General features: G+C 38.0%; 1 protein-coding gene across 1 annotated transcript in view; it reads left to right on the top strand.

The window, feature by feature from the left end:
- Window positions 1-2,141: 2,141 nt before the first annotated feature.
- SEMA3C (semaphorin 3C) overlaps window positions 2,142-27,813 on the top strand; it is a 169,030-nt gene continuing 143,358 nt past the window's right edge. The window contains exons 1-2 of the mRNA XM_070424142.1: window positions 2,142-2,432; window positions 4,379-4,518. Coding sequence (XP_070280243.1) covers window positions 4,416-4,518 — 103 coding nt within the window. The 5' untranslated portion in view covers window positions 2,142-2,432; window positions 4,379-4,415. The remainder of the gene's footprint in view (window positions 2,433-4,378; window positions 4,519-27,813) is intronic.

Here is a 27,813-nt window from a genome sequence, read left to right as displayed (position 1 = left end):
GCAGCTGCGGCAGCGTGAGCCTCTCCCATTTCTGCAGCAGAAGCAGCAGGTGCAGCAGGGCCAGGATGAGCGGGAGTGGTACTGCACCCGGCCCAGGCTTGGGCTCCTTCCTGGCTGCCTGCTGCTTAGCACACCACTACATCCCTTGGTGGATGTAGGACTGCCAGTTTCAGCCCGATCCTCTGGCCTGCGGGGATCCAGCCAAAACCGGCAGTCCGACATCCCCTGAGGAGTCCTGGATTGAGAGAGGGAGCAGGCCAGGCTGAGGGACCCCACCCGGGCATGAATCCGTGCACCAGGCCTCTAGTAATTACATAATTTGTTAATGCTCACAGCAACCTTCTTTCTAATGATTTCTTCTTCTCCTTCCTTAAGCTAATGCTGACTCAGACACCAGTAGGAAGATAATAGTGGTTGGGATATCACTTGGGTCTTAATCAGTTTCAGAAGTACTTCAGAGAAATGTACATGGTGCTTACATGTTTGCATCTGGTTTTTAATACTGTCAGATGGCTGGTGGGTTCAATTCACTATACCAAGTTTGTCAAGGAACTTCTCACATTTTCATTGCACTAGTCATCACAAAATACACTGAGTGGCCAGATTATTATGACCACCTGACGTTTGTAGGCAAATTAGCTATAATTTTGCGCTGAAGTTGCTAGAGGGCCAGACCATTATAATAGGGAAGCAGGTTGTTTACCACGACAGTAGAAGTGATTTTTTTTTCTGAAGATATGGGTAAACAACGCAATTTAACAGCCTTTGAACGTGGGAGATATATATATATATACACATATATATATAGTCTAACCCTATTAAACTTTTAAAAATAATACATCTATTAGATGAGACGTTGCTTTCATAAACTTAGATGTTGAAAGATAATATTGACCCTGGAATATAATTTTTGAACTCTTAAATTGACACTTATTTGATGTGACCCATTCATATCTCAGCTATACAGAGAGAGTTGGAGACAGTTTTATGTAGCTTGTACATAACAGGCAGTGTTTAGGCACATGAAAGATGTGTCTTAATCACTTATTCACTTCCTCCTGCCTGAGGTTTAAGTCAACTGTCCCATTCCAGAGAAGATTTTGCACTCACAGAACTATTTTCCATGACACAGTTTATAAGAATTAAGTTTCTGCTTTACTTCCTAAAGAAAACTATGAGGAAAGAGGTGCAAACATTGCACTCCATAGTCCCTTTGTATAGTGACATCTGCTGGGCTGTAGCCCATAGTGATTTTTAAGCAAGTACCTGCTCATTTTATTGAGGCAAAAGCTCATTTCTCTTGCTGTTCTAGTGTCTAGATTTTTGTGGTCCGGAGAAGTAATTTTCATTTAAACATCAAAATCAGTTCCAGAGTTTAACAAGTTTATCTGATAGAAGAGCTAGAAATATACCCCAATGCCTAGATTCGTAAACATCTATCTGTTGGCATAATTCAGAACAGCCTTGCTCCACAAAATTGTTAAGTAATTTCTTGCAGTTTATGTTTTGGGAATATCCTGGAGGAAAAGATACTGGAAATGAGCCAGTGTGGAGGGGTCAACAGAGTTACTGCTTTACATTAAGTAAACGAAATAGCAAACAACGCCCATTAAAAAGCATAAACGTCTGTGATGAGACGGTTGGACTCATTTTAGAACATTTGCTGCACGAAAAGGACAAGACTGATGCTCTTTTAAAGACGCATCTCTTTGCCTTAAAAGGATGCAGTGATCCTTCTCTGGTGGGGGCGGGGGGGGGAGAGAAACAAAGAAAGAAAAAAAGACTGATTTGCACTTTGATACGTATGACCAAGCCACGCGGGCATGCCTTCCAAGAGTTGCTGGTAACAAACAAACAAAAAAAAACCCTTAGAGCACCCTCAGTAAATGGCTCATTCCACCGCGGACAGCGAAAGAGCCGAGCTGTTCTGCTGGTCCCCCAGCCCGCAGCCGCGCATTCCTGCCTCGGGTGCGCGATCCGGGGCCGCCCCGCCCCGCCCCGCCCTCCGGGCTCCTGGCCGCCCTCCCGCGGCGCGCCCTGGGTGGGGCCTCGCGGCCGTGGGGATGCGGCCGGGGCGCTGGGCTGCCGATGCGAGTGGGCTGGGCGGCGCGCCGGGGCCGCGGGAGCCGGGGCAGCGGGAGCCGCGCGCCGCGTCGCTGTAACCGGACACCCGGGCGCTCGCCCCCCGCGCCGGCCGCTCTCCATTCACTCCCGGGCGCTGGACCGAGCGGCGCGGAGCCGGGCTCCGGGTGCCCCTGCACCGCCGCGCGGAGGATTCCTTTACAAAGAAACTCCGAGGACCGGCCGGGGAGAAAGAATTTCCCCGCGGGGACGCCTCCGACGGCCAGGTCTCCTGGGCGAAGGGCTGGAGGCGCTCGCGGAGCCAGACCGGCAGCACCTGGGTTTCTCCGCGCTGATCGCTTGGCCCCTGGGTAAGCGGGTTCCTGGGGTTCAGCCTTAGTTTGGGGTCTGTGAATAGACTTTTCACACATCACTGTGCTCAAGCCTGTGTATTTTCTTAAGAACATACGCAGTTTGTCCGGGAGCCGTTTCCCGTGCTGAGAGCCCGGCTGGAGTTGTTTCTTCAGGTTGTGACACCTGCGGCGAGTTAAAGTTGCGCATTTCAATGACTCCGGAGGCAGAATTGCTGGGGAGGACCGAAGGGTCTGGTTCTTACCGGCTGTTAGTGTTTCGATCAGAAGTGAAAATAAGCAGCCTAAGTGTCTGAGTTAAAGGGAAGAAGTTGTAAAGTAGGGGGTGCGGGGCGTGTGTAAGACACTTGCTTTGAGTCGCTTTTCCCTAGGTAGGCTTGAAACCACATTGCCCTGTGTTCTTGCTTCCTTGGACCTGTCATTTCATCTCCAACATGTATTTTATTTTACTTTTTGCAATTTGTGGCAAGTGTCTCTTTGCGGGGGGGGGAGACATACCAGATAAAATACTGATACTAGCAATATGTAAAAATATGTAAATCCTGTCAGCCTTCCTTAATAAAGAGACAAAGGTTAGGCATCTTTGTGGCTTTTTTTTTTTCCTCAGGGAACAAATGACTAAGGGAAAGTCACTCCATAAAATCAATTTTCTTCTAAGATAATTTAGGGATGACAGGGTGAAGAGGTTGTGGAAGCAGGAAGAAACTGTTTCTTTTGAAAATTACCAACACAAACGTCTCAAGGCTTCCCTCCATCTGTGTGGTAAAAGAGGTGTGCGATTTTGTTTCTAACTCTCATAACGTATATGTGCCACCTAGGAAATCAACTTAAAATTTTCGTTTAGAATGGCATGTTCAGTATAATTGGTCTTTTTTTCTTCTGCATTAATGAAGCAGTGTTTACAACTTGTAATGGCATTTTATTGAGTAAAATCAGTGATAAGATTTTAATTTTAAAAGCCACATAATATTGAAGGAAGGTCAGAATTGTTGTGACCTATAAAAATTAATTCCTAGATTAAACTGTTATGTTATTTCAGTCTATAATTATGCTAGACTCAAAATAATGGGATATTATTTTTATGGTCCTGAGATTATTTCACATGTTGTGACCACTGGAGAGTTTATAGATCTGTAGTTAACAGGTTACCTGATCTTCCTTGGTATTCAGACGTTAGTTAATAGCATGTATCAATTTTATAGCTACAGTTCCAGATAGGACTTGTCTCTCTGATTTATCTATTGGGATTTTGACAGCCACTTTCTAGCTGATTTATATGAACTATGCATTGAGGGATATATGGTTCACTAGATTGCTCACCACTAGGTCATTGGTTTGAATTTGGCACCAGTCCAAGGTTACCTCATCTGCATCACTTAACAGCTGCATGGTCATCTGTATAAATTGGCCGATAACTGATTCAAATGATTTTAGTGATCAAGGATTGAGCACATGTCCATTTATGCATAGAAACACCATTTCAGGTACAAGAGCTAATGAGTACGGAATGTTCATGTGGGATTTTTTTTTTTTTTTTTTTACTATTACTGTATTTATGGTCGGAAGGGATGTTTTCATCCATTCATACCTATGGATACCATTCTCAAGCCATTTAAACATGCTGTGATTTTTAGAGAAGCGATCACATTTGAATATTGGTTTTCCTTTGGGAATCAATCACTTTTTCCTGGCTGCTTTGTTCTTTAACTTTTGGAAGATGAGAGTTGTTCTTTCGCAAACACTGCCAGACCAAGGAAATTGAATCCAAATTTTCACATCTCAGAAGCAAAGTCACAGCACCTCCTACTGTTTGCGTGACTATGAAAGTTCAGGAATGTCTTTTGTGAATAAGGTGCTCTGTCTGGATTGCTGGTTATGTTTGTGTGGGTGTGGGTGTGCTCCTCAAATGTGAAATGAAATGTAAGAAACTTATCTCTTTTTTAAAGGTATTTCTCTTGGATATTAACTTGAAAATCTGAAGAAATGGCATTCCAGGCAATTTGCATGTTGGTTGGAGTATTTGTTTGTTCTGTCTGTGTCAAAGGATCTTCTCAGCCCCAAGCAAGAGTTTATTTAACATTTGATGGTAAGCAAGTTGATAAATTCTCTGGGAAAATGTTATTTATCATATGTTTTCTTATCCAGATTAAAAAACTAAAGGCCGTAAAGTATTATTGAATATTGATTAAAAAATATTTATGGGACTGGTTTTTGGATGATATGGCTATTTAAAATTATTAGTTAATAGACAAAAGCCCTCTATTGCATCTTGTTTCTGAAAATGCTTGAAGTGTATTCTGCCCCCTTTTAAATTTCTTCTGTGTTTGCATGTGCATGCCTGGGAGCGATGGTGAAGAACTCAAAGCCTACAATCTCTGATTTTAATATTCACCTGGTTTGGTTGAGAAACACCTCCCATGAACTAATCTTCATTAGCAGAGAGAACTATGAAGGTTAAATTACTGAAAGATTTTCCTAATAAGTTTTGAGCACTAGTCTTGACACTGGTCTTTCTGTATAATAATGTTTCTTCTATTTCCACAAGGGCTTCCTGAGGTTGGCAAAGTCTCCTAATTGAAAAGGAACTAAAGGAATAGTTCAAAATATGCTTTTGATTGCTGTTGTGTACAGATGTTATCTTCAGGAGCTTAGGGAAATGAGTGTGACTTCAAATTTTCACACACATAAAAGTTGTAAGCCCTCTGAGGAATGGTTTGCCGAATGTATGCATGAGCTTTTATGTATATTGCTCAGAGGACTTACAGATGGATGATTTCCGTCAGTCACATAACCCATAGTAATTGGACAGATGGGATAAGAAATGGATCAGGAATAGCACCCTGCCACTCAGGGTTATTTATATTTTTATGGCTTCTTTCAACTCTGTTTCTGCATAAACCTCAGTATTATTGGGCATATTTTCATTTTCCTTTGAGAAACAATACTCTAAGACCTTCCTGTAGCAGGATGTCTTTGAAATACTGGTATCTTGAATTTCAAGTAGCAGTATGACTGACACTTATCAGTCAAATGGCTTCCTCCCCTCCCCTCCCCTCCCCTCCCCTCCCCTCCCCTTCCCTCCCTTTCCCTCCCTTCCCTTCTTCTCCTCCCCTCCCTTCTCCTCCCCTTCCCTTCCCCATCAAAAGCTTTCTCCAAGGTTATCATAAGTCCTATAGGAGCCTTATGAACTTAGAGTGCGTAAGCTTCTAATTGCTTCCTTAGCTTCTAAGCCAGGCATTCCCCCTTAAAACCCATGACTATCCAGATAAGCTGTGAAGGAAGGAAAACAGATCTTTAAAGTGTCCTATTTTTTAAAAAAAATTACTAACTAAAGCATCTCATAGTCAGCTTACAACTTTTCTCCTAAGTTGAGAGCTATGAAATATTTTTTAAAAAAAGAAAAAGAAAAGAAAGGCATTAAGGAGCAGTACAATTTCTCCCTATTTTCTATATTTCTCTCAGTATATAGGAAGATGGAGTGGTCCCACAGATTAGGTCTCTAAGCCCTTTCTCTCTATTTCATCAACATTAATCAAACTTTGTTTAACCTGAACTTAATCCAAAATAGGTAAATATTAAAGATAAGTGTGTCACCAGAGATATTTCATCAAGTGTATGTTTGAAGTGACAATTAAAATTTGTCTTTTAATGAAGTTCAGTAACGCAAACTTTTAAAACCAAACTTTAATACTATGTAGGACAGTAAGTGCTCTGTATACAGTGACTAGAAGGTATAATGGGCTTTTAAAAATACTGCATCTCTAATATTTTAAGTGCTCCCAAACTCAAAACAGATTCTTGCAAAATAAGACTTACCTTCGTTTATAACATACTAGAGGCCCAATGCACAAATTCGTGCATGGGTGGGGTCCCTTGGCGTGGTCTGTGGGGATGGGGCTGAAACCAGCAGTCCAGTGCTGCCTGCCACTCCTACCTGCTGCTCCTGCTCATCCCAGCCCCACTGCACCTGCTGCAGACTTGTGCCCAGTCAGTCCTGCTCGCGAGAGACTCGCGCCACTCAGTGGCACTTGCCAGCTGTGAGCCCTGCATCTGGCACCTGCTCTGAGGGAGAAGGGAGGGGAGCTGGGATGCGATTGGCCCTCTGGGCCGGTGGTGGGATGCGCTTGCTGGCCTGGAATCCGGATCCATCCCACTGATGTTCACGCTGGTTGTTGGGAGCCACCTGGCGGCGGCTTTCATATTGTTTCTTCCTTGAGGAGCGCCTAGGGAGGGGAAGTGGCCGCAGTGCCCGAGGCCAACTTCCAGGAGGCCAGTGGTACGGTTGGGATCGTGCTGGCAGCACCAGTCCATTGGTGCCTGGCCTGTTCTCTGGAGATTGGACCTGTAGGACTACAGAGGGAGGGAGTGGCCCACCTGTACAGGTTGGTCAGCTGAGCAACACTCCCACTGTGAGAGCACACTGACCACCAGAGGGCAGCTTCTGTGTTGAGCGGCTGCCCCCTGGTGGTCAGTGCATGTCATAGTGACCAGTGGCGGGTCATTCGGTCGCTTAGGCTTTTATATAGAGAGAGATAGATGTAGAATACAATATGGCAAAATAAGCTATTGATTTGAAAGTTTTATAATTCCTGATATTTTATTCTTCCCAAGAGCCTTTTTTTAAAAAAAAAAAAAAAAAAAAAAAAAAAAGATCTTTATTGCCCTGGCTGGTTTGGCTCAGTGGTCAGAGTGTTGGTCTGCAGACCGAAGAGTCACGGATCCTATTCCCAGTCAAGGGCACATACCTCAGTTGCAGATTCAGTCCATGGCCAGGTCAGGGGAGTGAGCGGTAGGCAACCAGTCGATGTGTCTCTCTCAGGTTGATCTTTCTCTTTCTCTCTCTCCTCTCTCTGTCTCTCTCACTCCCCCCTTCCTTCCACTCTCTCTAAAAATCAGTGGAAAAAATAACCGCACTCCTTGGGTGAGGATTATCTTTATTGTGAAAGTATTACAGATGTCTCTCTTCTTCTCCCCATAGACACCTTCCACCCCTCACCTGTCCCCTCCCCAGGCCTACTGCACTATATTATCTGTCCATGGGCTGTGCATAGATAATTCTTTGGTTAATCTCTTCCCATAACCCCTCCCCCTTCCCTTTTAAATATTTCAGTCTGTTGCATGCTTATGCCTGGATCTTTTTTGTTCATCAGTTTGTTTTGTTCACTTGATTCCACATACAAGTGAGATCATGTGATACTTGTTTGTCTCTGACTGGCTTATTTCACATAGCATAATACTCTCCAATAGCCTTAATAGGAAATAATCATAGACATAAAATATCACAATTTAGAGACTATTTTAAAGTGATATATCAATAAGGAAATTCCATAATTTCTTCATAAAATACAAAAAACTCTTAAGTTAGACTATATATATATTAGAATATATATATTAGTCAAAGTATCATAGGAAAAGTACCTTGGGGAAAAAAAACACGCTAAAGTGTTTAAATTTTAATCATAAATTTATAAGCATTTTCTTAAGAGATTTGATAGTATACCTGCTTGAGATGCTTGTTCCAATTTCTTATTAAAGTTTGTCATTGATTTTATGATGACTTCTCTGAGTAGGTTACTAAATTTCTTCCAAAGTAGTTTAGTCTTGACATCAAAATACAGAAATTTGTGCAGGGTTGACATATATAGGGTGGGGCAAAAAATCTGTTTATAGTTGTGAGTAAACCCAATACAGAGCTTATTATTGCACTATTATTTATCAATTATTGTATTATTCTCCATATGAACAACTATAAATCTACTTTTGCCCCACCTTCTATATGAACATATGTTAATTTAAATGCATAAAGGTATATACTTTATTTCATATTTCAAAATTTTGAAACCAATTTGCAACCAAAAATCAGGACTTGGAAGATGCTTTTGAGGAAATTCAAGTAATTTCAAGTTACACCAGGCAGAGGTCTTTCGCATCTTTATAGTTTCTCGTAATTACATTGCCTCCTGACTCTTTGGTCTTGAAATCTTCACTGTAACTTGATCCTCTGTCTGTCTCTTCCTGGGGAGAACTTTAGGAGAATCCTCTCAGTCTTGTCTTATTTATAGTCAAATGATGAATCATAGTTGATTTAAAGGTATAAGAAACAAGAGATCCTTTCTCACATCCAAGTTCCAGCCCTTCTGCTTGTGGTGGAATGATGGACTGATAACATTTAAGAAACGATTTACAGATTTGCCATCTCTATTGATCTAGCGCAAGGTCAACTAGATGGTCATCAGTCCTATGGGAGAATGTACTTCAGATGTTATTAATTAGTTACATTTGTGCTAGCTAAACCTTGCATGTTAAGAGAACTTACTCCTAGAAGATATTATATTGTGTAATTTTTATAATTCTCATTTTATGCCAAATAGCTTTTCGAATGAATATATAGTTAATACAAATGTTTTTTAAGTTGAATACTTGTGGAAAAGCAATTCAATAGTTTAACAGATTTATATTTTATGACATTATTGTCACTGTATTCCTCCCACTGCCCCGGTTAAATTATAAAGGTCATATGGAAAGGCAAGAATACATATGTACAACAGACAAAAATTGTTTTGCTTGTTAATATAAAAAGAGAAAGCATTGCATTTATCCAGTAGAGATTTTAGCATGTAGTATTTTATAAAATCAGGAGTAAATACAAAATAATTTGATAAAAGGTATCAGTTACATGTAATTTTAAGAGAAGGTTCTGAGCTTCAGAAAAATGGAAATTTTTTTTACATTTTTATATATAAAATATGATAACTGAGTTAATTATATTGTGTTGTTCCTATTTAAAAATGAGATAAATTCTTATAATAAGATTACTTTTTCAGCTAGCAGTTCTGATTGTGAATCTAAGATATTTAATTTATTGACAAAGTTATTCACATTATATTATTATCCTCACTATGTCTGTAGGATCTGTAGTAATGTTTTTTTTATTTCATTTCTGATATTAATGATGTATGTCTGCTTCCTTTATGCTCTGACTGATCTGTATAGAGATCAATTTTTCCATTTTATTGATCTCTTCAAATAATCAACCTTTTTTGTCTATTATTTTTCTGTTTAACATTTTTTATTTATGCTCCATAATTTGATTACCTTATTTCTTCTTGCTTTATGTATAATTTGTTCTTTTATAACTACCTAGCATAAACTGTTAAATTACTGATTTGAGAAGTTTTCCCTGATACAACCAGTTATGGAGGTATGGTACAAATTTCCGAAATATTGCTTTAGTAGTGCCCCACATATTTTGATGAAATGTGTTTTGATTTTCAGTCAGTTCAATATATCTTCTAATTCCTCTGTTATGTTTTCTTTTACCCATGGGTTATTTAGAAATATTTTGTATAATTTATAAATATTTGGATATTTTTATATATCTGTCTGTTATAGATTTCTGCTTTAACTCCTTGTTGTCAAAGAGCATACATCAGGTGTTTTTAATTCTTTAAACTCATTATAGTCTATATAGAAAAGAATATGTATACTGCTTTTGCCACATAGTGTTCTATTAATATCAATTAGATTCAATCAGTTGATGAATTTCTATGTTTTCTATACTTTTTCTGATTTTTGGTCTAGTTGTTAGTTCAATTAGCGACAGAAGAAGTTGAACTCCCCAACTATAGTTACACATTTATCTATTTCTCTTTTTCAGTTCTATCAGTTTTTGATTCATGTTTTTGACTTTTTGTTATTAGGTACTGACATATTTAGAATTGTTATGCCTTCTGATGAATTGAACTCTTTTTTATTATGAAATATCTCTGGTTGTTACTGGTAATAATCCTTATTCTGAAATGTATTTTGTATGTACATAATGCTTTTATATTTTTTGGTTAATGAAAAATAACACCAAAATTTTAGTTATAATAAAGTGCAGAAATGTTTACCATGATTAGATTGGCCTCTACAACATATTTTAATTAAAATATTAGGAAATATATTTAAATAGACATTTTTGATATACATAAATTGTATGAATGTGTGATTGGCATTGTGGGATAGTGAGAATAGCATTTACATAGACACCAAACTATCTTCATTTTTTTGTTTGTTTGTTTGTTTGCTTTTTTAAATATATTTTTATTGATTTTTTACAGAGAGGAAGGGAGATAGAGAGTTAGAAGCATCAATGAGAGAGAAACATCGATCAGCTGCCTCCTGCACACCCCCTACTGGGGATGTGCCCGCAACCCAGGTACATGCCCTGGACCGGAATCGAACCTGGGACCTTTCAGTCCGCAGGCCGACGCTCTATCCACTGAGCCAAACCGGTTTCGGCCTATCTTGGTTTTTAATCTTTGATTATTCACGAATTAATTCTGAAACTTTAGCAAGACCTCAGTTTCCCGACCAGTTAAAAAAACTTGGGAAAAATTATTTCTAATATCCCTTGTTGCCCTATGACAGTGATGGCGAACCTATGACACGCATGTCAGAGGTGACACACGAACTCATTTTTTTGGTTGATTTTTCTTTGTTAAATGGCATTTAAATATATAAAATAAATATCAAAAATATGTCTTTGTTTTACTGTGATTGCACATATCAAGAAATTTCTATATGTGACACGGCACCAGAGCTAAGTTAGGGTTTTTCAAAATGCTGACATGCCGAGTTCAAAAGGTTCGCCATCACTGCCCTATAATTATGTGATATTTAAGTTTAGTTTTATTTTATAAATATCACCTCCTTCAAGAAAGTCTTCAATAGTAACCTCTTTAATGTTTTCAATAATATTTTATGTAAATGACCTGGGCAAGGGGAAGAACAAAACTAAACAAAGAATTTTAAAAAAATCAGGGATATTGAAATCATACAAAACTGGTTTTAAATAATGATTGTCTGCTACTTTCTGGGTATGCTACATTATAGTAATTATTTAATCTCCCTAATCCGGAATTTTATAACCTGTAAAATGGTTAATAACATGTACTTCATATAACTGTTTTGAAAATTAAATGAATTAAGCTTGTAAAGGGTGTTGGGTAGTATATATAGTATATCCCATTACAACAGCGGTTCTCAACCTGTGGGTCACGACCCCTTTCGGGGGTCGAACGACCCTTTCACAGGAGTCACCTAAGACCATTGGAAAACACATATATAATTACATATTGTTTATGTGATTAATCACTATGCTTTAATTATGTTCAATTTGTAGCAATGAAATTGGGGGTCACCACAACATGAGGCACTGGATTAGGAAGGTTGAGAACCACTGCATTACAATACAATACAGGGAGGCTTACATTAAAGTTAGTATTTATAAGTTCCTTTAGGGCAGAAATATGGTCTTCATTACTACCCCTCCACTTAGCATAGAGACTGTGATATATTGCTCAGTAAATGTTGAATTAACATAAATTTCGATACCCCTTACTGCTACACCTCCCAACCAATAGAGCATTGATACACTGCAACCACTCTTAAGTGAATTCTGGATAACTTAAAACAATGACATATAGCAGGGAGAATGCAATAGAAATTGATTTCTTTATCATAGCACTAAAATATAAAAAGCATGAGAGGAATTTTTGAAGATTCTATTTTTTTAAGTCCAATTTTTTTATGATGAGCTTGAACTTAATAAGAACTTAGTCTACTCAATTTACTTCTAATGATCGTCATGGCATAATGAGTGGCTAGAAATTGCATCATTAAAATCAGAAAGGGGGCATGTGGAATAATTTCTAATCGATTTCTGTACCATGAAATGAAATATATCTGTGTAAATATATCCATAGGAAGGTATAAATAAAAATATAATTACATCAATATAAATACCAAATGTAGGTCATATACTACATTTAAAGCAGTGGCTGTTAAATAGTATATCAGATTTTTTTCATACTTTTGATGAGCAAATTGAAATTTATTCAGGAAAGTTTGCTGCTGGAATACTATGTGTGTGAAGAAATTAATAGACCTTACATTCAATACTTAATTGAGATTTAATTACTGGATTTATTAATCTCATGTAAGGTAATGAGGATATGTATTATTAAGTTACTGAAATAGCAACATTTCTTTCCTTATTGTTTTAAGAAAGTCAACTTATCCAAAATTACACAGTAGCTCCACCTCTACTAACAAGCAATAATTCAGTCATGTGGATGTTTGTCTTCCTAGTACAAATCTCTGAGTCATCAGACTTACTATTTAAAGTAATCCTGATGGATACAGGATTATCATTTTTATATGTTTTTAGGTCTAGAAAGATAATATCTGGAGATAAAGAAGTAGGATAAAGGTAATGTACACTCAGTATCCCATAGACTTTAGAAAGCCCAAATGAATATTATTTTACAGAAAGGGAAGTCTGAGTCCACTGCAGTTTTTCTTTTGTTTCAAAACTCTTATGAGTTATTGTCCGACTGGCGTGGCTCGGTGGTTGAGCATTGACCTATGATCCTGAAGGTCACGGTTTGATTCCCAGTCAGGGCACATGCCTGGGTTGCCGGCTCAATCCCCAGTGTGGGGCATGCAGGAGTCAGAAGATCAATTATTCTCTCTCATCATTGATGTTTCCATCTCTCTCTCCCTCTTCTTTCCTCTTTGAAATCAATAAAAATATATTTTAGAAAACACAAATAAAAATTCTGATGAGTTATTAAGGTGCCCCCGGCAATATCTTAAAGCATTTATAAAGCTTTGGGGGCTCAAAAATAAATTCACTGATAGGTTAAATGGATGGCAGAAAGTCAGTCATTTGTCACTATTAATTCTTTGCTTGTGTTCACTACAACAGTAAAGACGTCCTACTACTAACCTGTCCCTCTTCCTTTGAAGCCTGTGAGTCATTGCCTAAAACTCAAAGGGTTAAAACTTCATAAAGGTGCTACTATTTGGATACATTTTTCTTAGCTTATTTTGGCCAATTTTCCAGCTCAAGTTTGAGTTTTACATTTACATTTGCATGTGCATGACAGTGCTTTAAAAACATAAAAATGTCACGGTGGGTTGTATTGGGCAACAAGTACATTAAGTGTAGAGCCTTATCAGTTCTTCCAGTTATTTACTTAGTGATTCTTTTTGCCTTCTTTCAGTGCTGAATTTTTATTAATAAAGTTATAAATGTCTCCAAGTCATTGACAGTATGTAAATGAAAGAGGATGGGATTTTACAAAACATTTTTGATCGCCTATATCTGCCTCATTTGACAAGAAGCTTAGTTAATTAAACGACAAATAAAAGGACCCCTGTGAACTGGTGAGCTAAACCCAAAAGCTGATGAATTGACATTGGACAATAAACTCAAAATAATAAATTGCCTCTCTATGAACTCTGGTAGCATTAACCTTTCAAGGCACATTTGTTGAGAGCAGTTTGTCTTATGGTCGCCCAAGAGATGAAAATAAAGCCAATTGTTCTTGATTTCTCCATTCATCTTGGAGAAAGCTCACTCTGGTTGTATTGAATCTTCTGAAATATTTAGCTCTTGGGAAAACTTGTGTTACTGCAGTTTCTTTTAAATCCCTTTCTGATGGTCTCAGTTAAATGTCAATTAAACATCTTAAATAGCACCTGCATGTTTTGATAAACCAAACTCAATAAGGAGTGCTGTGTAATAAGAGGCTCTGCATTTTTCCTCTGTGACAGTGTCATTGAAATCAGGAAGGAACAGATGAATGCAAGGGTGCATTGGGCAGTACTCAACCATAAAGAGTCTGAAATAGAGTAGCACTAAATTTGTGATGTAAAGAGCAAATTAAAACTGTTGTAAAATAAAATGGGAATAGAAGATGAGAAGAAATTGCCAAGAGATTTCATATGTCTATTGTCTCCTATAATATATATTTATATAGGACTCTGGTACTCAAAATAAAATACAATCTCTTTCATAGCCTTAAATTGAAGGAGGGAAGTTTTAAGTAGTGCACAGAAAGTCTCATGGGAAATAGTAGAGTAGAATATTTCTCTATCTTTGACATTTTTAGAAAAAAGTGAGAAACCCTGTCATAAAAAGGTAATTCTTGTTCTCAGTGAATTTTCTCATATTCTGATAAGCTTAATTGTGTTGCAAAAAGATGATGTTGTGATGGTCAGCCATTTCTAAAAGTACAAGGTTCCTGCAATTGAAAACAGAAAAGGGATGCTTCAGCAATCTGAAATCAGAAGAGTGAGTTTGTGTGCTGTGTTTACTCAGTCATCCAATCAAGGCAATTTCATGAACAATATGTGTCATATTCCATGATTATCCATAGATAAGTGTGAACATTTATGGTCAAACAATTGGCTGTGAGAACCAGCTATGACTACAGTGGGAGAGCTGCTATGCAGGAGACACCCTTATGGAGCAGGACTTGCTTCAGTGGGGCTTTGGTGATCACTGAGTCTGCCTCTTGAGTGTGTTGCTTATGGACCTGTAGAGTTGTAATCTGATATGCTCTAACATTGACCACTAGGTACACTGGCTCTTGGGTCTCCAGGGAGTTGCAAAGTCAACCCCTGCCTGGGGCCACCCAGCAGGAGCTATAGCGAGATCTGCAGATTCCTCCTCTTTGTATCGGGTTTGGAAGTGCCCAGACGAGGCCCAGCTGTGAAGCAAGACAGGCTGGCGCCGGGTCTTGAGCCTTTTATTGATAGGTTTGGGGCTCCCTGACCCAGCTGCAGCTTGTTTAAGAAATTTTAGCCTGAGCAAGGACAGGCCATTCATATGCAAAAGCCTCTGCACACACCTGGGGTGGGGTTATAAATTGGATAGAGCAGGTTCTTAGGGAATCACCAGGAGAGAGCAAACAAAAATGGCTGCCAGTCAGCCCTGCACCTGGGGAGGTTCCAGCACAGGAACAATGATCCCTGCAAGCACCTCCATCTGGGAGAAAGCCACCCCCAAGTTCCTGCCCTGATGCCAGACAATCCAGTTCCTCCTCATATGTGTCTGCATCCCCCAGAGCCTTGTCCTAGTGCTAGAGCTCAGAGGAAGCGGGAACTTGTAAGTTCAGTTTGTGGTGCTGGCCTTTTAAGAGGAATAGCTGGGTCTCCAGCAGCCTCCATGTCACTGAGCCCAATCTGCACTGGTTTTTATAGCCTGTAATTCTTATTGCCCATAGGGACTTCTTTTCCCAGCTCTGGGACCCGGGGCTGGGGGTCTGGTCTGGGGCTGGGACCCCTTGCTCCTCCAGGCAGTCTCTGCTGAGACGATCTCCCTCCCAATTAAAAAGCGGCCCACCTGGGTGCCGGACCTCTGTGCCTCTGCACCTTCTGTCAGTCTCAGTGTGCTTTCTTCTTTACTTCTCTAGTTGTAGGCCTTCCATTCAGCCAGCTGTCCGCGATTCTGGAAGATGGTTGTTCTGTATTTTAGTTGTAATTTTGATGTGGTTGTGGGAGGTGGCGAGTACGGGCTTTTGCCTATGCCACCATCTTGGTTCTCTGGAATATGTTTAGTTAGTTGCTGTAGGTGAGGTCTCCCTTTTGGCTATGGGAATAGGTCTGAGCTCAAACAAAGGATAACTATAGAAAAATGTATTTTTCTCTCTCCTTACCTCTGTGCAAATTGGTCAGGGTGTGTTTCCATAAGTTCAAGATAGCCTACACTTTCTCTTAAAAAAAGTGATTTGAGTATTCTTTTTTTTTTTCATGGACACCATTGCAGCATCAACTAAATATACACTGAGACACACTCACTTTTTCCTTTTCCTAAACACCTTTTATGTAATGAGTATTTAAAAAAACTATCGTTTTTGTTTTAGTTATATGACTGTCAAATAATAAAAGTATTGAGAAAAAGAGCAGCAAGCTTTGGGCAAATTCCAGCACTTCTTTGCCGTCTGCATTTTCTGTTATGTGCTACTAAAGACCTCTGTTGTTAATGAAAACAAATTTAAAAGCAAGGCACAGAAAGGTTAGACGTTTTCTAACACTGAGTATGACTTGGCAAGCAGAACACATGAAAGACAGAGCAAAGTGCTAAGCCATGTGCTATTTTAGGGCAGCACTAGCCATGAAACAATGTGCTGAGCTGTAAAAGATGGCAAGTATCGCCTGCATTTCCAAGATGCGTGATTTCCTTTCAAACCTCCCTCATTCCCTGGAAATTAAGTGCCTTGAGCACTTAATATTGATGTTACTTCTACGGAGTGCTTTTTATGTTTTTGAGAAATTCCACCTGATAACTCATTTATTACAGAATGCCTCTGAAGAAGGTAGGCATGGAGGCCCAGGGGTGCTAAATGTCTTGGCTAAGGACATACAGCTTGATGGTGGCAGAGACAAGACTGGAAGAGGGAAATGGAATAAGAAGAGGAAAATTAATTATGGACTATGTTTGTAAGGAGTCAGAGATCTCCTGAAAATGCATTTTACAATATCTGCAGAAATTTTAGGCCATTAATATGAATATTAACAAGTTTGTTTTCCAAAGTATGCACAACAGCATAGCTTAAACATACCTTAAATTTTTAATTAACTACTTACTTTTTAGCAATAATTTATGGATTTTTATATGTCAAATTTTAAATATATTTAACGCGACATTAGAAATCCCTCTAAATTCTCTTTGAAAAGATTGAGGTAATTCATAAATACCAGAAATTTATACTTTTACTTGTCACTAATTCATGTAAATTAGTGAACATACTTTTCCCAAGATACTGCTCTTATAATTAAGCTTTTCATTTGATGTGGAAAGTATATCAGGATCCCATTTTCCCCTTTGTCAATTCCTAGAATATTCTACTCTGCTCATTTATGTATTGCCTTAGAAGGAAAACACCATTAAAATAATCTTATGTTCTAATTTGAAGTAATCAGTAAAAGTGCCTAATGTTCTTGCCTTTCTCAACTTTACAACTTACCAGCATTTAAGAGTATTGACAATAAAAGTATGAGATATTCTAGCTAATTAATTCTTAAGTTATCACCTTACTAAAACTATTTTTATAAAAAATGAGCAGGTACTAGACTTTGATTATAAGATTGCTCATATTTAATTTTATATATAATGTGATGGCCATTGTCAAGTCTTTAGTCTATATGGAATTGATAGACCAACGGAGTCAAAACAATATAGTTTTACAGATGATAATTGCTATTTCATTAAGAAGAGGATGGGACTACTTATTTCACAAAAATTAATTCTTGAGTCTCTGTAGTAGCAATAGCACTAAAGAAGCAGTTGCTAAATTCTTTCGTGAAAAACATATTTCCTCAGTATAGAATTTCACTTGCTAAAGACAGAATTAGGGGAAGGGGATATATAGCTGATAAAAATAAATGCCCTATCTACACACACGCACACACACACACGCACACACACACATACACACACACATACATACACATACTCTATGAGTAAGACCCATTATCTTTCAATACAAATTCAGCCTTTCCTAGGTGTACACTGTCTTCTAAAATGCATATAACAGAAACTGAGGAGTCAGCAAAAAAAAAAGCTATTGTGTTTTTGGTATTATTTATGCTTTCTCACTTTAAAGTTTCAAATACTACCAATTTATAATTATATAATAATTAGCTTCTCAAACACTTTAGTTACAGTAATACTTAAAATGTTACTGTAACACTCAGGTGTACAGTAACAGCTTGGAGCAGAACAGGAAACTCTGATGATTTATATATTTGAGCCCATTACTGATGGCTAGTAATAGAACAGAATGACATGCTGAAAACTACCTGTCAGAAGGAGGTAATCCATTTTTAGTACAAATAACTGGAATGTGAATGTGGCAAATAATATGTAAAGGGATCATAAATAAATACCTAAATTTATTTCACTACACTCACTTCTTTTAAAGCCAGTGAAGTCTTGAAACCCAAGATGCCACTGTTACTATAGTTAGCAGCAATTGAAAGTCCCAATTATAGCATATGAAACACAATCTTTCATTAGATGCTTCTGTTTTCTAAAATCTTCATTTCACAAAATTTAGATTAGGAAAGTCCTTTCCTCTTTTGTAAATAGACACAAGTGTACAAACTGTGTGAGGTACACCAAGTTGGCACTTTATTCATTACTGAAATTGGATAGCACAACAGGTCTGAAGATTTTAAGACAGCACTAGCAAAATTAGAAACAGAATAAGGGGAGCAAACCCCTCGTATTCCTGACCTTAGTTGGGTCAAATAGAAGTGGTATTTGTGGCCATGACTTCTTTTAGATGATAGAGACTATTATATGTAAAAACACCATTCCAACAGAGCTGTCATTCTTAACCCAAGGACCTATTGTTTAATGAGTAAGTGAAGAGTTGCAAAGTGATTATAAAATCGGCTTACATAAAATAAATAAGGGATTATTGAATTTTTTTGTGGAATTAGAGTTATGTCTGTATGTATACAAATCATGTTTATAGACTAGATTGACCGCTTTTAATGAAGATACTTAAGATGATGGGCAGGCATGTAGTGGTTTTGATAATAAGATGTGGTGATTATTTTAGTGCTCCTTTTATAAACTTTCCAACCTCTTAAATACACACTAGTAGTCATAATTCAAGCATAAACAAAACCTCATGACTTAAATTATGCCTTGATTGGAAAAGACCTATTGAATAATTGATTTTGCCTTGGTTGCCAAAAAGAGCTTTACGCATGCTTTAAACATTATCAACCTAGTTCTGTTATCACACCTAAATGTTATTATTTAACAACCATGCAGAAAATGGGAAGAGATTGGAGTCTCTATTATGTACTAACCTGGATTTAAATAGAAGCAGTCTTTCTGGCATTAAAAGCTTCCAACTTTTGTTAGTCCATTCAGCCGGATTGTCGCTCCTTAAATTCAGACTCAGGCACTTTTTTTTTTTTTCCTTTTCCCTGAATAGTAATACTCAGAACATTCCAAGAGACCAGAACATTAAGCTGAAATAAGACAATGAGTGTATTATTGTCACCTAAAGAGCATTTTGAATTTTATTAGAAGAAACCGATTAAGATGTTCTTTTCAAGCAGAGGGCTTGGCATGGCTTCAGCAAGTTACTTTCCAAGTCGGGCAGGGGTTTAGCTGGCACAAAGAGCAGGTCTTTCGTTTAGCATCTTGACTGCTTTAATGCAAATGCGACTGGGATTTTTTTTTTCTTTAAGCTGATTCTCTTAAAAGCCATGCTTCCTGCCACTGTTCAACATAATTGCATCAATTCCATTTTCCATTAGTACTCAGAACCTGCTGATATGCCTGGAGTTTTAAAACCTTTGTGTGAAAATACAATTATGCATACTTTTTGCAGGGGTTTCTGATAATGCATATGTTCTATGCGGTTGTATTTTTTATTTTGATATCTAAAGTAGGTCAAGCAAAGATGTCTTTATGCTAGTATGCTAAACTTTGGTTATTCAATTATATCAACTACAGTGGTATGAGCAATTTCCCATTACATTCAATGGGCTATATTTTGTTGAAGAAAAAACACATGTTACTTTGCTGCAGAGTAATTACATATTCTGACTTCAGGTGAAAGGAAGTGATGTCTTCTGTCCTTCCTCATTATATCTGTAATAGCTATGTCTCTTCCATAATGTTTTTTTTCAACAGTTTGCCTTTATGGAATCTTATAATGATCTGCATTAGTTTACTTTATCTCATATCTTTCTAATTTTCTGATAGGTATTCGATAGTTTTCTATACATGTAGTTTTATGTATATATTTCAGCTATTACATTAGAAATTTCACATGTAAAATATATTTATCTAGCAGTTTATCAGCTTGCACTTGTTTTGCTTACATCCCCTCTTTGGTTCTTCTTTTTTTAATTGAAGTGAGGAAAAAAGATTATCAAGCTTAGCCTGGAATTATTCATGAAATGGTGAAAGCTTCAGAGCTCAGTGCTGATGGAATGTGTAGCAGGAATTGATTTAAAGGTGGCCTGTAGTTAAGATGCATCTTCTATTTGTGCTTTGGAGATGAAATTCAGAGCCGTCGCTCTTAGGTGAAATTACCTTTAAAACAAATATCCCTTGGTTTCCAAATTGGACCACAAATATTGATAAGGCAGGATTTCAAAACCTTTTCTAAAATCACTTCTGGGTAAAAATATCTTAGATTTTTAGTAACCAAAGATAAACTTTCTGAGGTACATTGCTAGCATAGATCTTTTTCAAGGTATGTAGCATCTGAATTAAGCTCTAACTGTACAGATTATATTCACCTTAAAGTGGAAACTGGAAAATCTGGTTAGAATTGATGGTTGGCAAATTATGGGTCAATATGAGACAAAGCTTTTTGGCTTTTATAAAGAATGTTGTCCATTTAATCTCTTATTCCTTGCTCTCCACTCATCCATCATACTTTAGAGAAATTCCTTTAATACATTACTAAACTAAGAAAAAATCCCCAAGAACTGCATTGAATTCACGAATATTTTAGAGTGCCCACCATGTAAATTGTTGTCTGCTACATCTATAAGTACAAGAAGTATGGTGTGAGTCCTTTCCTTGGTGAGCACTTGTTCCAGTCAGCACGATAAGCTGACCATTTAAATACCTATTACACCAGGCACAACAGGATGTGTACTGTAAAAGAGACGCAATCAAGTCATAGAAGAGGCCAGCTTTGAAATAAAAACATTATTTTAAATTGGTTTAGAATATTGGCTTTAAACCCATTGTGGACATTAATCATTCTGCTGGCAGGAATTACTTTTTTTTTTTAATCCTGCTTATAAACTGAATTGAGAGAGGGAATTCGATTGGAATGCCAAGGAAGAGATTATTGCACATAACCAAGGTTCTCCAAGGCTCAGAGGCAAAGCACTTTTGCTGAGTTTGGCTTTGTTGTCTTACTTAGCTCCAAATTCCCAGCCTCTTAACGATGAAGAATCCTTATGGCTATCTGACTGAGCAATTGACAAACAGCTTGACTCCAGTTTGCCAGATTGTCTTCAAATGCCCATTAAAAAAGCCCATTCTGCCTGTAGTAGTAGTGGGAATCGGGGCCTGTTTTTAGAGTCCTCTCCATTTCTTCCATATCTGAATCTCTGTGTTCTCTCTCTCTCTCTCTCTCTCTCTCTCTCACACACACACACACACACACACAAACACACAATCATAGCCATTTTTGAAGGGTAGAGCAAAGTCATGAAGGAGCCTGCATTAAATATCAGTGGCTCAAAATAATTAGGTCTTCAGAAGCATCTTTCATGCCCCTGAATAAATTCTGTACCAGAGGTCAGAGACACCTTTATCTGGGCTTCCATTCCCATCAGCAGTTTGCAACTGTTAGAAAACAAGAATCTCACGTAACTCCTTTTATCAATGAAAGAGAACTCTGTTCAGTCCATTGCTCTAACATTTCTCAGGATAAAGCCTTTGCTAAACATTAAAATTTAGCTTCTCTCCTCAACAATCGAGATTGTCAATGCCAGAGAAATCACCATTAGTGTAGGCAAAGTTCAGCTTGAACGCTGACAACCCTTTAAGAGTGAACAGATACCCTTCGCTTCTGTGTGAAATGATATGATCCATTTCAAAGTCATGGCCTAGAAAATTATGTTCTATTTTCAATTTCCTTTATATTTTGAAATGTATAATATCTGAGTGAGATTCTTGACAACCTAAGCTAGGTCGTGATTTAGGTTAGGTCATCAGGCCTAGCATAAAGCCGGGCGCTAATAGGATTAAATAAAGTTTTGTGCGATGGATGTTCGCTCATGGTCAATTTCATTTGTGTGTACTTGGTGTCTAGTTGTGGATAACAGACTCTTTAGAAGGTGAAGAGGTTATATACTAGTATAGTGGTGATAGACACAGTAGGGACAGTGGGACTAGATATAAGATAGGGAAGGTTGCTTCTCACTCAGAAAAAATAGGTCACCTATGGCAATGGGAACAGGTTCCGGTCCTTTTTTTGTATAACATAGTTTTTTGTTTTTTTTCCAGCCTGGTTAATGATACACAGAGGATACTTACTAAATACTTGAAAATAAAAAAATGAATGAATTATATCTGCATATTGGAGGGGAGTAGGAATAGGAGAGAAAGCACAAAAATAGTGAATCAATTCCTGCTTAGCTCTATGTTCCAGGATTATAAAGTGCCAATAATTCAGAGACTCCTTTGTTAATATGCCTTTAACCTTCTTGTTAGCAAATGATTTTGGTTTAGGTCCCTGTCCTTCCTACTATCCTCCTATTATTATCATGCAGACAGGAAAGGCACGGGCCTAATGGCTTTCATTAGCTTATGAAACATAGCTGCATACTTATAATAGAAGAATTTCTGGAGAAGAACACTATATATCTGGGTTATGTGGTGGAAATAAACTAAGCAATATTATAGGCAGATAAATAATAAGCAAAAGGCAAATTGAGTATTTTGGGCCTTCGAAAATGTCAGTATCGGCTATAAAGGATAGTCATATTTTGTGAATAATATAATAGCATGAATTAACAACTTTACTTGGCCATTATCAAGAGCTTTATGGTTTATGTTTCACTGTACCAATATGATTTTTTTTAATTAGAGGAATGTATAAGTTTAGTCCTTATAATGTGGAATATACCTAATATGGGCAAATTCAGAAAAAACATATTTTGCTCATTGGATGCAGTTTTGGTAGAAGAAGATAATCAGACAGCTATCTTATTAAGTGAAACAGCAAATAATATTCTAGGGCATTGTGTGTTTTTAGAATTTCAGTCACATAAAGCTAAGATATCATTGTTTCCAAGCTTCCACCTGTAACTTTATTGATCGAGCTTTAATAGAAAGAGTTATGTATTGCCTTTGAAAGAAATTATTAGATTTAGCGTGCTGCTGTTATTTAGGACTTGCCTGCAAGTCTTGCAAAGTATATAGACAAAGTGAAGTAAGTGAGGGACCGACTAGTGAGGATTAAATGCTTAACATATTTTCAGGAGTAAAATACCAATCTATCTGGCTTAGTAGACGTGCATTTGGCATGTGCCTCAGAATGCAAATTTCACAACTGTACTTCCCTGAATGGTGCAAGAAAGGGCTGTGCCGAATGAGATTACTTTTGTAAAATACTAAAATAGCCATATTAGTAAATTGTAGAGTCATGAGTCAAAGGTAGTTTTTACTTTCCATGGATTATTTTGCTTAACATTTATTTGTTTTAGAGCATTGTTAAAACCAAAATCACCATTGAATTCTATCTTGACAATTAGGGAAAAAAGCTTAACTTTCTAATAGGTTCTTGATTCATTTTTGGAGTTTATCCACCAAAATGAAGTGTGGTAATTTCTCATACCACCCTTTTCAGCTGGCAACACTGATTCATTTCCCCCACGCCAGAACTATTTAATGCAATGTACAAATGAGGTGTTGTAGTGCAAATTTCCCAAGATATCGTTAAGCCAATCAGGCAATACATCCAACATCTATTCTAGGGAACACACACAAAAGCACAAATTATACATTTGCCGTACTTCATTCTTGTCACTGTGTTGTCTCAGGAGTAAGGAGGAAACGGGTGATGGAGCATTTATAGAACAGTGCAATAAACTAGTCTTGAAAGAACTATATTTTAGAAATTCATTTGTTTAATTAAATGTAATGGACAATTTACAGGACAATAGTGAGTAGGCTCTCCTAACTATTTCCCTGATTTAAAACCAAATAGAAATAATTTATTTTGTTTTGCACAACCTGTACTCTCTCAGGCAGGCGTCCTCAAACTACGGCCTGCGGGCCACATGCGGCCCGCCGAAAACGTTTATCCGGCCCGCCGGGTGTTTTTGCCACCGCTGCCTGTCCTGCTTAGCAGCCAACTCATCCCAGGCCCACAGTGCGCATGTGTGGAATGTCTGAGGGACAGTGAACTGGCCCCCGGTTTAAAAAGTTAGAGGACCTCTGCTCTAAGGCAAGTGCATCAGCCTAGGTCAGGCCCAGGAGCAGATTGCCTGGGATTAAAATCTTGCTCCACCACCTATGAGCCTTGTAACGCATGGTAATTTCCTTAACTTTCTAAATTTTATTTACGAGGCTATAAAATAAGGTTAAGTCAGTTCCTATCTGATAACATTATCTATACTAATAGAAGGGTAACATGCTAATTAGACCGGACGTCTTCTGGACGTCCTTCCGGACAAAGCCACAGATGGCGGTTGCTGCTGCGAGGGCCGGGCTGAGGCTCAGGCAGCCGAGGTGGCCGGCAGTGGCTTCAGCAGCGGCATGATGGGGGCATCGCCTTCCCCTGATCAGCCCGGTCGCCTCCACAGAGGGAGGCCAGAGGCAGCAGCAGTGAGGGGGTGATGGGGGCGATGCCTTCCCATGATCGGGGAGCCGACCTAAGCCGTCAGTAGGACATCCCTGAGGGCTTCCAGACTGTGAGAAGGGGCAGGCTGGGCTGAGAGACCCCCCCCCTCCCAAGTGCATGAATTTTCATGTACCGGACCTCTAGTTGTGAATATAAAATGAGGTGACATATGTAAAACACTTAGCAAGACATGACACCCATTAACAATATACTAGATGTTAGGCATTACTATTATAGTTGTGTATAAAGTGAGGGAATTAAAAGGATATGTTCCATGCCCTTGATAAATGTATTGTTTAGTTATATTAAGAGACTTTATTATAGATGTGGTGAAACACATGGGTCACAGGTGTAGAAAAAGATATGCTTGGCTACCATAATATGTAAAAACTAATTTCCTGCTAACATTTAAGTGGCAAGATATCTCTGTTGATGATGCATATTTCTCATTTCTTGAAAAGTCAGAGGATCTAGAAGGATATATGGGGGCTATGCAGGGCTATCCCATTCTATCCCGGTTTCCTGTGTTACCTTTCTGAATCTCATCAACATGGAAGTTTCTACTCTTGGTCTAGAGGGGGGGCACATGACAAATAAAATAAAAAATTCTAGGTAAAGAAATAGGTCTTATAAGAATGCCGTCTCCTTACCGATATTGAGGCATAAAAGAGAAATATAGATCTCTTTCTTTCAAGGAAAATATAGTTAGAAAAGAGAAAGTAAAAATCATAAAACAAGGTTTGTATACACAGCATGCTATATATATAGATGTATATATATCATGTTCATCATGCCCAAATTGAACAAAACATTTACTTTCATCAATAACACATTTTTCATAAATATGAAAATACATGTGCATACATTGAGGTTTGCATGAAGGCACAAATCACCTATAAAATAATTTACTCTGTTGAAAGCTTTTGGGATAGAATTTATCAAGCCACTAGTCAGTCTAATAATCAGATCTATTTTTTTCTTTTTGTATATATTTTTATTGATTTCAAAGAGAGGAAGGAAGAGGGAGAGAGAAATAGAAACATCAGTGATGAGAGAGAATAATTGATTGGCTGCCCCCTGCATACCCCACACTGGGAATTGAGCCTGTAACCTGGGTATGTGCCCTGACTGCGAATTGAACCATGGCCTTCTGGTTCATAAGTTAACCACTGAGCAGCGCCAGCTGGGCCACCTTTGAGCATTCTTTACTATCTGTGTGCCCTGTCATTTTCCTCTCATTTTTACTTATTCTTCAGATTTCTTCTCTGGTGTTTTGGAAGGGAGGCCTGCATTGATCTGGGCATGTAGGCAAGTCTGAAGACTGTGGTTTATAGCTAACCTAAGCAGCCTCTTTACTCCTAAACATTTGCTGTAGTTTTCCCTCATCCCCAACCCCTTCAAAAGGCATTATCTGTCTCTATATGTGAGTGATATGCTATCTCGCAAGGAACAAAAGAAAAGAATATTGACTTTTTAATGGCTGTTTTGTTTTTATATTTTAATGGAAATCCCTACATTTAATATTTTATTCACTGTCCCACAACCCCATATACTAATCCCCACAATCCAGGACACAAAAATGAATAATTGTGTCTGGCTCTAGTTCTTTTTCGATCTCTATTTTTCTAGTAATTGCTAAAAGGGAGATTAAAGGAAGAAGTGAATAGAATGACTACCTTTTAGAATGTGGATTAGTCAGGCCTTGTGAGCTGCTGGACAGTTCCACAGCACCACGCCGCCCTGAGGGGTCTGTGCACCCCTAAGCCTGTCTCACCCCGGTCTCCCTCTGAGGGTGTGCTCCTCAAGCCCTGACACCCTGCCGCCCAGTCTCATCAGGTTTCCTTTATTGGGAACTTGGTTCAAGAAGAAACAGGATCCAAAAAATTGGCACAGAAGGAAGAGAAACTAAAATGTAGGCTAGAGGGTCACAGGATGCCAAGACTAAACAAGGGCCCCACAGAAAACCTTGGGACAGCCACTTCTGAAGAACAACCATGAGGATTGATGGAGGGTCATAAGAGATCCTGTCCAACTATTAGAGCTATGAGGGTAGTCTAACAGAGGTTCTAGCTCACTATTAGGCTGGTCTAGGTAGCTAGTAAGATGACCTTTTTGTTTCCCTTTCAGTACTGTCTTTCTTTTTAAAAATATAGGCTCTTTACAAAAGGTAACCTAAGGTCCATCTGTTCTTGATGGTAGGTATATGACCAAAGCCTACATAAATAACTGTGTTTGAGGACAGTGAAATGAGGAAGAACTCCCATAGTTCAGTGACTGGAGGAAAGCCAACTCTAGTATTTACAGTTACCTTGATTTGATGCAAATGATGACACCAGTGGGTACCATAAAATAATCACTTCAGGATTCTGATTTTATTAAGGTTTGAAGCATTTTGGTGTTTTCCCACAACTGCATTTTTATGAATTTTAGAAAATGAATCCAATGTTTATAGATGCAGGACTTTTTAAAATACAACAAGCTACTATTTAAGCAAGTCAAAGATGAAAGCAATTTAAACATACTGTAATGTGAATAATGTTGTGATTATGCTAAAAATACTGTGGGAATACCGACTATAATCTATACAAATTAAACTAAAAGCAAATCTTATACTCATATAACTGTACTCTCTGTATTCTCTTTTTATTTCATATCAATTAAGAAGTTATGAAAAAACATTAATTTACTGTCTACAAGCTTCATTCATATTCTAAAACCACATGCCTAAAGATCAGTCAATATTAAGGGTGGGTTGTAGAAGAAAACCTTTAAAATGAGAACAATTGACATAATTTCTGTAGGTTCAACTTCATCCTAGCCCTAAATTGAATCATTACCTTAATTTTTCTGGATCACAAAGATATTTTAGAAAATGAGACAGCTGTTTGGATGTTTAACAAGATACTGTTTGAAACATCCTCCTCTGTGTGTTTTTTAAAGTCCAGCATTGTTTCTACCTATATAATTAGGTGATTGTATATATGACTGAGACCCTTTTATGTTTAAACTTAATAATCTCTATAATTTTTAATCATTCTGTGCTAATGTCTAGTTTGATGTATATGTTAGGAATTAGAATTCCTACAGATTTTTATTTTAACCCCTTTATGAAAGTTTGCCACTTTGTTAAGCATGGTCAAGAAATATATTTTAAAAATGAAAAGACTGCTGTATCTGAACATTGGGTGCAGGAAACACTGCCT

The sequence above is a fragment of the Myotis yumanensis genome, unplaced genomic scaffold (assembly GCF_028538775.1).
Source record: "Myotis yumanensis isolate MYYU_CA2020_CCGP unplaced genomic scaffold, mMyoYum1.0.hap1 SCAF_9, whole genome shotgun sequence".
NCBI classification, from domain to species: Eukaryota; Metazoa; Chordata; class Mammalia; order Chiroptera; family Vespertilionidae; genus Myotis; species Myotis yumanensis.
Note: the sequence above shows the minus strand (reverse complement) of the source record. Positions and strands in the feature narration are given on the sequence as shown.